At 37.9% G+C, this 11,405-nt stretch overlaps 1 protein-coding gene and 1 pseudogene across 1 annotated transcript in view; one reads left to right on the forward strand and one right to left on the reverse strand.

Annotated features, from left to right (window-relative positions):
• The window catches only part of COL14A1 (collagen type XIV alpha 1), a 188,524-nt gene that overhangs the window by 124,622 nt on the left and 52,497 nt on the right, over nucleotides 1-11,405 (reverse strand). The window contains exons 12-15 of the mRNA XM_015567409.1: nucleotides 11,097-11,242; nucleotides 7,796-7,925; nucleotides 5,831-5,970; nucleotides 865-991 (exon numbers count right to left, since the gene is read on the reverse strand). Of these exons, the coding sequence (XP_015422895.1) occupies nucleotides 865-991; nucleotides 5,831-5,970; nucleotides 7,796-7,925; nucleotides 11,097-11,242 (543 nt within the window). The remainder of the gene's footprint in view (nucleotides 1-864; nucleotides 992-5,830; nucleotides 5,971-7,795; nucleotides 7,926-11,096; nucleotides 11,243-11,405) is intronic.
• On the forward strand, nucleotides 9,871-10,301 carry LOC102761415 (annotated as a pseudogene).

The raw sequence follows: 11,405 nt of genomic DNA on the forward strand, positions 1-11,405 counted from the left end.
TTGGAAATCACTGATTTCTGTTATTTGAAATCAGAGACGTGAAACATGCTTTGACAGGACACCAATGCGAATTCTCAACCTATTTTCAAGGGAAGAACAACTCAAATGCAGCGCCCTTGGGAGGTTTTGTGAAATGACTGAACTTCTTTTGGTGACCATTATTTCTCAGGCCCTCTTAATTCTCATCTCTCTCCAAATTACCTTCTCACCGCCTCACATTTGTTTGCATGTGCAATCTGCATAAGTTCAGAAAGTCAACAATAGAATTGTGGCCACCAGGAGCCAAAAATATTTTATATTTTTTGAGTGACTATAGAGTATATGTAAGAAAGAAAAATAATCCATTCATTCCCTATTTTTTTAGTAGTTAAAATATCCCATATTGTTGTATTAATATTTTAGGCTGCATGAAAATACACTATTGGCTATAATATATTTTCATAATTAATGTATTAGGTTAAATAGTATATAACTCTCATTTTGTGGACTAAAAACTTTTGGATATCAGCAATTTTGGAAGTTTAACGTAATATATGCATATAGGAATGCAAAAAAGTTGTGAAATGTTTACATTAATAGAACCAAAGAAACAATGTGAGGTTAGGAAGAAAACAATGTATACTTTCATTTAAATGAGACCTTTGGAATTTTGATGGTCTTTTCTCTCTTTCCTTGTTTTGGTAGAAAATAATTAGCCAGTATGCATTCTAGTCACCTAGAATGTTGGTTTGTGAATAGTAATATAAAATAAATACAAATGAAAATGCAATCTCTTTCAGATCACAATCAAAGAAGCTAATCCATTTCGTGGTTTATTTAAAGTTACTGTTGGAAACTTTTCAAACCAGAATAAGACTTACTTACCCGTGGTAAAACTCGCAGTCAGAGGCTCGGACTGCCCCTCATCATAGATGGAGGAGATGGCAATAGTGTACTCCGTGAGGGGTGTCAAACCCTTCAGAGGGAATGTAGTAATAGGATCAACTTCAACCTGCAAAGGAGAGGAGGCATAATAGATATATCAGACACTCTCAAATGCTGGAAACAGAAATCATTTTATTACTGTCTTTCGTTCACGTGGCTGGCAGCAGAGCTATAAAGACTTACAAAAAATTACTAAATTATAAAACCAGTCAGTTTATATATACACATTCTAAACTTATATCCTTCAATAGGTTACCTATCAGTTAATTTGAAGGACATCTTCGCAACCAATATTATTTCCATTCATTAACTATATAGAAAGTAAAGTGCACAATGCTCATATATATAGAATGTTCTCAGGTTGGTCTGCTAGGAGCAGCTGTTTTTTGGCTTCATTGTCTGGGCTCTGCTGACTCCCCAACTAAGTAATACACAGTACCTCCTATAAGAGATTCATGCGGGGACAGAATCAGGAAATGGGCATATTAAAAACTAGAGGCCCGATGCACGAACATCGTGCACAGATAGGGTCCCTAGGCTTGGCTGGGGATCAAGCCGATTGGGGCCTTCAGGTTGCCAGCCGCTGGCCAGGGTCTTCCTTTGTTCTATGCCACCCCTTGGTGGTCAGCGCACATCATGGCAAGCAATTGAACTCTCCAGGGGACACTTTGCATATTAGCCTTGTATATATAGAGATAATAGTCAATAATTTAAATTTCCCTTTCTCTTTTTTGGGAAAATATGTATTAATATCTTTAGGACACAAAGGGGTGAAGTTCTGAAAATAAGGACCAAGGGTGTAAAGAAAGAGAAGAATTAGAAAGGGGAAGAAACAAGAACAGACCTTGAAGAAAAAAAAATAAAGTAGGAGGCAATGAGGGCAGGATCTAGGAGAGAGAGACCTAAGCAAAGTCATCCTCAGACTCAGACAAAGAATAGATACAGCTTTATCTTTGAGAGGCTGGGTCTTGGGCTGCTGAGGTACATACAGGGAACATATAGGAGACCAAGTAAATGGAGCCTCCCACCTAAGCACTGTACATACATTGTCTCAATTGATGCTCACAAACCCCTTTAAGGTAGGTACTTACAGTAAGGCACCTTTGCTCTAGTGATACTCTGGGGAGCTGAATAAATGAACCTATTTGGGAGGAGGGGGTAAGAAATCAACCACAGGACTTGTATGCATGCATATTAGCATAACCAATGGACATGAACATGGGGGCTTGTCCTGGGGGGTGGGAGTGGCCAGGGAAGGGCTGATGAGGGGGAAAAGGAGACATATGTAATACTTTAAACAATTAAAAAAAATAGTATAACTATCGCCAGGAATATATAGTTTGAATTCATGAACTGAGCAAGGTTTTAGATTCTTTGGATATGAATTTGTGTTCTGGATCCTCCACTTATTAAACTGACCTTCTCATCTTGAACAAAAAAAAAAAAGAAAGAAAAGAAATGAACCTATTTACCCGAGAACAGACTCTGCCAAAAAATATCTGACTTAAAATGTCTCAGTTCAAGAGACATTATGGAGGAATGTCACTGAGATCTGGTGGTTACAATACTACCAATAACTAATCTAGTTGTTACCTGAGGTTAAGGGGAAGGTGAAATAGCTCACTGTATTTGCTCATGGCAGTCAACTGTGACTTTTACCAAAATATAAAATGTGTCACATTCCTACTTAAAGCCTTCCTTGGCTATCTATTGCCTTCCAAATCAAAACCAGGCACCCTTTAATGACCTCTTGGCCTTGACTAATCTGGAGTGCTGCTGTTTTTTCCTATCATACTTTACATCGCCCCCTGGACGCCAGTCACACTGACTTTCCATCAGGTCAAGGTTTTTCTCACCTCAGGGCCTTTGCATATGCAATTCATGTTGTCTGGGACCTTATTTCTGTAGGTCTTTCAAATTAGGGCTTCCTCACCTGTCAAGACTAAGCTTAAATTTCACCTCCTCAGAGGAGGTTTCTCTTTGCACCTATCTTGGTAGGGTTATTCTCTACCAATATTCTTGTTTGTTTCCTCCCTTAGCACAGCTTGAAATGATTTTATTTCCTTACATACTTGTTTATTGTTTACTTCCTGCATGGACTGTAAGCTCCTTGAGGGTAAAATGTTGTTCAGCTTTTTCACTACTGGATTTGAGTTGTAGTTTTTTGAGTGAATAAAATAAGTAAATGAAAATTAAGATGGAGGCAACAAAGAACCTTTTCAAAAGAAATAACAAAGGGCTCCTCTAACCTAAGAACCAATCCAGTAATCATATGCATCTCTTAAAGAATCAATTACAGCTCAAAAAAAGAGTGTCAAGCCTGGAGAGAAGAGCTTCTATTTTCATCCTTTTGAAACCCTGACCAATCTGTTGGACAGGGGAGCCAACCCCGAGCCTTTTCAGCCATCCCAGCTGAGATGCCAGACTCGGAAATGAAGTCATCTTGGAAGCTCTGGCCCAGTCAAGGTCCCAGATGAGGACGGGAGTCATCCCAGCTGACACTGCATGGAGCAGACAAGCTGTCCCTGCTGCACCCTACCCAAGTTGCATAATCATAGGTCGTTATTTTAGCCAGGATATTAGTTATACAGCAATAGTTAACTGGGGGAAAAAGATAGTAACTTTTTCTGAATCTGGACCTGAAAGAATAGGTCATTCTTAGCATTTAGTGTTTACTCTGGTCTGAGTACTGTCTGCAAGCTTTGCATGCGTTCATACACTTAATCCTTATGCAACCTAGTACGGTAGCTAATGATTACCCCTAAATTGAAGATGGGGAAAATGATACTCCAGAAATTTAAGGAACTTGCCCATGGGAAAACCAACTAGTACATAGGACTTAAATACAAGTGTTTCTGACTCTAAACCATAGGCTCATAAACTACTTACAATAGGGATTCATTATTTAAACTCACAGAAAAGACAAAACCATTTTTAAAACATGAGTTCAGGACATATTCTTCTAAACTATACTTACATATTGCTTTCTGTTGTTTTAAATTGTAATAGCTATCTTTCAACAGACATATATTTATTTATTTAATAAACTTGATACTAACAGACCATGTTTTATGCATTAACTATCATTTTCTTCCACCAAATAAAAACTTTTAAGTATCATTTATTTTTGTTCATTATCATATTTGTGTTTTAGACTAAGTTCTGAAACTGGTTTTGTGGGTAATACTTTTAAGATGTAGGAGAATTTGGGAAGATGATAACCAATGACCAGGATCTCACTTTTATGCAAGTATTTTTTAGAACACATTTCCAAACAGTCTAGCTAAAAGCCTCACTTCAGCCAAACTCTGGGCCAGACGAAGAAACAGTCCTTGATGAGGAACGAGGGACTTGAGCTCCGCTCTGGGCCTCAGTGTTGAGTCACTGCTGTTGGGAACTGGAATTGCTTCCCAAAGTCTAACTGTGACCTTTCATGTAAAACTCAAATGGCAACACTTCAGGTCTCCCTCCTGTTTGCACATTTCCCCAAACGCTGTCACGGCACATGCGATCTGAGAAGGCTCCTGTCCTTGGTTTAACAAGGCATGCATTGGCAGCATTTTCCCATAAGGGACACACTAGGTACTCTCTGTAAAACTCTCATAACAGGGCTCAGGGTAAGCGCTCAACATGTGTTAGCTGTTGTTCTCCTCCCCCTCCTCCTCTTTCCCCTCTCCCTCATCATCATCATCAACATTTGAGTGTTTTTTATTTCAATCCTTTTGCTATTTCAGAAAGCAAAGCAAAGCAACTATTCCAAATGATCCCAGCTTTTTCAGAATTATTTGCCTGTAGGATTTATAAAGACTGAATGGAAGATGTTGAACTGTATTTCCTTATTGTTAGCAAATGTGTCGTGATTGCCCATTCATTACCCAATGTCCTGTATGAGGGTGCATTCTGAAAAATACTAATTGGATTTAATTACAGGAAAAAGTTTGTCTCTGCATATGAAAATACTTGCTTTATTTGATCAGAAAACAGAAATGATGTAACCCAACATATTTCCCTCTTTGTCTTAGCTTCTTGGACCAAGACAAGGAAAACTAATAAAAATAACTTTGCTAACTATTCTTCTAAAACCTATTGCCAAGGATAGAGTTTCTAGAGAGTATAAATCCCTGAGTACAAGATACTATATCTTTATGGATTGCACTAAGCTCTATTATATAAAAGTATCTTCCAATAAAAATTTGAATGATTCCGTTTTCAGCTTAAGTTCATTGAACCAGGGTTTTTCATATTCCAGTTTACTCAGAAGCAGAGGGATAAACTGGGTAACACTGACATTATTCCTAGTTTACTATTCCTATGAAGATACACACTACCCCGCCCCAGTCCAATGGGGATGATGGTATTTTCCAAAGATATCCCCATCAATTGATGTCTCCCATCCCACATGCCTCTGCTATAGATGGCACCTGTGTTCCTCCCCATCTTGAATCCATCAGGGAATTGTCATATCTCCTATGAACGGAGGGAGGTGACAGTCCGTGACTTCTGTTGCGAGGTAACTCAAGGTGACACAGCTTCCACATACTGTTGCTCTGCCTCTGTCTCTTTGAACACATGTCTGGGGGCTGCTGAGCCAACACAAAAAGTCCAGCTCCCCTAAAGCTGACATGCAAGATGGGTCATGGGAAGAGTCTATTTAGAAACACAGAGAGCTGCTCGAGCTCCCAGCCGCTCCAGTCTTCCCACACCAGGCAGCAGATACAGGAATGAGAAAGCCACTGTCTCAGGAGCCAGAACTACACATCCAAGCCCCATTCCTGACCCACAGAAACTGTGGAAGAAAATAATTAGCATTATTTTATGCCACTACCTTTGGGGATAGTGGGTTACACAGTCATAAAAAAACTAATACACAACCATAGAAAAACAGACGTTGTGTTCCACAGCTTACCTCATTGATTTCAGTGCCATCTGCGTTGTTATATACAATTCGATAACCAGTGACCTTTCTTGAAGTCGGGTCCCAGGCTAACCGAGCACTGTTAGAGCCAACATTGGAGATTCTCAGGTTTCTTGGTGGACTTAAGGGCACTTTGCAGTAAATGGAAGAGAAAATAATTAAAAATGTAAATAATATACTTGTAAAAAAGACCAAAAAAAAAAAAAAACCCAAAACCCGGCATCTTTGGCTTCTGAACTACCAATAAGTGAAAATTTTCACCCAGATAATAACTTAGAACCAAAAAAAAAAAACCAAAAAATTTTTCCTTGCATGAAATGAATAGTAATAAATTACACATGCTTAGAAATTAATAAGATTTAGGTAAATTGTCTGTGCCTTTCTTCTCCAGTCAATGCTATTGTAGCCTGGTGTAAAGAAGCAACCTCATAGATCAACCAGGACATCTTAGCTATCCCATTCACCTATCACATGATTCTGGCGAACTGACTCTACTTATCCATTCCATAATCTCCTATGTGTAAAATGAGGGTGATGCCTATTTGCCATCTCCACAATACAATATACAGGTGATGTATTATAGAATTGTACACTTGAAACCCATATAATTTAATTAACCAATGTAACCCCTCAATAAATTCAATAAAAATATTAAAAATTAAGTAAAAAGTAAACTAATAAAAAGCATGCCAGTCTCAGGAACAAGTAGCCAGGTCATCGGCTTTTAGGACCTTTATAAAAAATTCAGCTATTAATGGTGGAAAAAGCGTCGTGCACATTTTTTTTAATATTAAGAATTGAGTATTCCGAGTGAAAGATAGATGAGCATTGGGAAAGTTCACTTAAGACAACTGATATATCAGATGCTCTATGGCATAATCCATTTCTTTCCTTCTGTGTTGAGCTATCCCAGTTGTGTTTGGGGGGTGGGTTGTTTGATTATTTGCTGTTATGATTACATTTGTCTTTCTTCAAAGAGCAAGAACAACACAGCCTCGATTAACAAAGAATGAATGTGGGAGAAAACTTCTTTCCTTATCATTAAATGTCTATACATGTTTCCCAAATAGAAACTCAAAGACAAAAGTAGAAGTTGTGCTAGTTCCCTCTTCCCAAGGCTCAGGGATGGGCAAGACCCCGAGTCGCTGCCCTTTCTTTTATTTACCTTTTCTAAAAAGATTATAAACTCCGTACTTTGAACCAAAATTAGACTTAACAAAAAAATTATTACTCAATTAAAAACTAATTTTAATAATAGTCTGAGATAAATAGGACTGCAAAGATTATATGAAAAAAATATTAATTTTTATAAGAGTGGGAGGTAAAAGAAATATTGAGTAAGTGTGTGTTAAGTTCTTTCAACTGTGCTGCTATTGGTCCTCTTTTTACTGACTCCAAAACGTTACATTACTTGCCCAAGTTAAAATATGACTTGAACTGAGATTTCCATCTTGGATGCTTTGATTCCAAAGGCCATGTTCTTTTCCCTATATTGTGATCTAGCCTTTGGATTTACAAAGATGTTGGTGGCTAGCGGATGCTAAAATTCAGATCTAGCATCCATATGACTTAGACTAATAACACTAGAAGAAATATATTTATTTCCCCTAAATAAAACATGCATTTTCTTTTTTGGTTAAAATGTGTTTCAATTACAGTTGAAATGATATATTATTGTATACTTGTTTCAGGTGTCCAGCATCGTGGTAGGACATTTATATAATTTCAGAAGTGATCCTCCTGGTAAGTCTAGTACCCAACTGGCACCATACACGGTTATTACAATATTATTGACTATCTTCCCTATTCTGTACTTTACATCCACAAGTACACATTTTCTTAAGTTACAATTAGCTCTTAAGAGGTTTCAACCTAAACCAGACTTTCCAATTCAGAATCCCAATGTTGACTTGGGCTTTTGTTACAGCATTTCATCTGAATGACGGAACTGCTCACGTGTTGTTTCTTGTCCTGAAACGGGATCGCTGGCCTCTTCTCCAAACATAGCATACACTGTAACTGTGTACTCTGTATTGGGCAACAGCCCCCTCAATTCAATATCGGTGTGGGTCTCTCCAATTTTCATCTGAAAAGAACACACGTTATCAGATTGTGGGCCAATGTGTATTATTCACGCTGGTCAGAGTCGAAGTGGATAAAGGTGAGACTTCATAGAATAAGCCTGTTTCCTCACAACCCCTTCATCAAACAGGCTTCGGTCAGAATTTGTCCATTGTCACATCATTTTATATTAGGAACAGATGCTATGGAACCATATAAAACTAAACATACCCGGGCGTGCTGTTTTAGCATAACTCCTTACATCTGGACAAGTGGCAACTGCAGCGAGACTAACAGTGTGAATATTTGGTCCCTAGAAGAGTGTGGGTGGAATTGAATCAGAAATGTTCTCTAGACAGAGTGTAAGCTCCAGGCCAACATGCTGGAGGCAGCGCCAAGTGGGCATCTTTCAGCACTTGGCTAATTTTAACCAGTCGCCTGGCTAGAGGCCCAGGCTTTGCTTCAAACCCAGTTGGGCTGGCTAGTTTTGTTGCCCAGTTCAACAAAGGGGCCTGTCCACCTGGATTGCAAGTCTTTTCCAGGATTCAGAAGAGATCAACCCACCTTGATGCCCAAGTTGGCAATTTGCTTTTTGACTCTTGTGATTTTTATGACCCTTGGAGTCAAGCTAGCCAACATTCTCAATTATGTAACAACTGAGTACAACTGTATAATAGGATGGTTTTATTTTTGGTTTGGAAGGAAGAAAAATATCTCCATAGACAATGTCCAGTCATACAACTTCCTAGGTTATTATTGTCAAATTAAACATTTTAATTTTGAGACATCTCAACATAGATAACATCAGTGTAGAGGAAATATTATAATATACCCTGATGTAGCCACTAGTCAAATGAATAAGTATCAACATTTTGTCATATTAACTTCACATTTTATTCCTAAAATAATTAATATATTCAGATAAAACAGAAGATCTCTCTCATTCTTTCTGCTCACCACCTTCACCCTAATGTTAAAGTATATTTAGCTTATTGATCCTTTATTTTTACTTCTATGCACATTATGTAAATGTTTGTAAATAATAACATATATGTATATAACAACATACATAAATGGAACTATAACAACCTAATATTTTTACAATTTTTTTCTCTGTCAATATTACTATGTTTCCAGACTTATCCATGTTGATACACAAGGGCAGAGTTGACATTATTTAATTCCTTTATGATATTCTTTTGTATAAATATGCTGTTATTTCCCATTCCTCTATTGCTGGACATGTCAGTTGTTTGCAATATTTTGTTCTGAGCAAGTTTCTCCATTGATTTTTCCCTATGATAAATACATCAAAAATTGTATATATCTTTCACTTGATGAAATATTTCAAATTATTCTCCAAGGCAACTGTATCAATTTACATAAGTGATTCTGTGTCCTCACATGCTCACTAAGATGTACTATTATCAGACTTTAAAAATTGTTTGCTAATCGATTTGGATATGAACTAGTATCCCCTTCTTTTTTATTTGTCTCTTTCTTAGTGAGACTGAACATCTTTCCAACATCATTTTTAAGTCTCCCTTCTGCCAAAAGGGAATCCAAATAAATATTAAATCCAAATGGCCAAAAGCTGTCTAAACTTTGCAACTAAAACAGCACATGTCACCAATGCTCTGTTCTTGACACTCAGATTCACCTTATTTTTGGCCCTAAAAATTTCTGTCACGAGAGGCAGATTTTAGACAACGTTAACTAAACAAGTTCTGAATGCCCTCTCTTATCCACCTGCCTGTCAGGACACTCCCAAGCGTCATAGACACTTCCTCTTAAGTCCTCCATCATCTATATTATAGTAATTATGTTTCCTAGGAATTAAAATGAGGACCAAAATAAATTATTCAAAAATCCAAGATTCATCATTAAAAATGGAATAAATGCAGAAAACTCCACATTGATAAGATACATTTGTCTACCATGCAAATTAATTTTAAAAAATTTCCCAGTGTCCCTCCCGGCACCATGGCCCAGTTTGTCCGGAACCTCGCGGAGAAGGCCCCCCGCGCTGGTGAACGCTGCTGTGACTTACTCGAAGCTTCGATTGGCCACATTTTGGCACTATGCCAAGGTTGAGCTGATTCCTCCAACCCCTGCTGAGATCCCTACAGCTATTCAGAGCTTCAAAAAAATAGTCCGGAGTGCTCAAACTGGTAGCTTCAAACAGCTCACCGTTAAGGAAGCTCTGCTGAATGGGTTGGTGGCCACTGAGGTGTGGATGTGGTTTTATGTCGGTGAGATCATCGGCAAGCGCAGCATCATTGGCTATATCTGAAAACCAATCTTTACCATCTGGGATTTTTTTTGGTTTATTATTTGAATATTCTTGAACCATGAGTGATCAGAACGGTATTTGAATAAAAAGAGATATGTCAAAAAAAAATTTCCTAAGTCAGTGTATATAGGGGAAACAGTCATTTGTGAACTGCGTATAGAAATGTAAAGTATGTACAATTTCTCTAGAATCATTTGGTAATGTTTAGTATAATGACTGGCATACCCTTTGAAAAAAGAAACTCCATTCCTAGCATTTTATGCCAAGGAAATAATCAACCATACAAAATTAAATGTTAAAAAAATGGTCACAAAAGCATATTTATACAGAAAATTACCTAATTGTCCAATAATATGAGATTAAATAACAATGGAAAGGTATAAAGATGTTTAAAATGATGACATAAAATATTATTTAATGGTATGGAATGATAGTCACAATAACCTAAATGAAAACAGAAGAGTACAAAACCCCATTTCCATTTGTTGTGTTCAACATGCATTAAAAAAGACTTGATGCTAATTGTGAACAACTTATTCCCTCTATCAGTGGTTCTCAACCTTCTGGCCCTTTAAATACAGTTCCTCATGTTGTGACCCAACCATAAAATTATTTTCGTTGCTACTTCATAACTGTAATGTTGCTACTGTTATGAATCGTAATGTAAATATCTGATATGCAGGATGATTCTCAGGCGACCCCTGTGAAAGGGTCGTTCGACCGCCAAAGGGGTCGCAACCCACAGGTTGAGAACCGCTGCTCTAGGTGGTTCGATTACAAGTAATTCTTTCCCCTCTTGCTTAATGTGGATTTTCTAAATTTTATACACTGAATTTTTATAGTAAAAATGTCTCTTTTAAGAAAGTCAAAGATTCTAGAACTCTAGTGGCAGCGGGTAGTTACCTCTTTTTCATCCCCAGCCAGACCCTCCGTGAGAGGAGCATAGAGGATCAGGTACCCCGATGCTCCGGCCACTGCATTCCATCTTGCCCGCAGACTGTTCTCAGTGACATCGTACAGTTCCAGGTCAGAAGGCATGGGTAAAGCAACTGCAAGAGGAGATTGCTTTTTGTAACGCTCAGCCATTACCAGTGTGCTTGCTCATTTCAAAGTATCCAGGTGCTACGTAAGTAAACGTAGCTTATTTTTCAGATAACTTTCATCCTTCAATCTGTTCACATAGCCTTCTGGGAGGGTAAGCGTGGTGAATGT

This window comes from Myotis davidii, unplaced genomic scaffold (genome assembly GCF_000327345.1).
Source record: "Myotis davidii unplaced genomic scaffold, ASM32734v1 scaffold1, whole genome shotgun sequence".
Lineage (NCBI taxonomy): Eukaryota > Metazoa > Chordata > Mammalia > Chiroptera > Vespertilionidae > Myotis > Myotis davidii.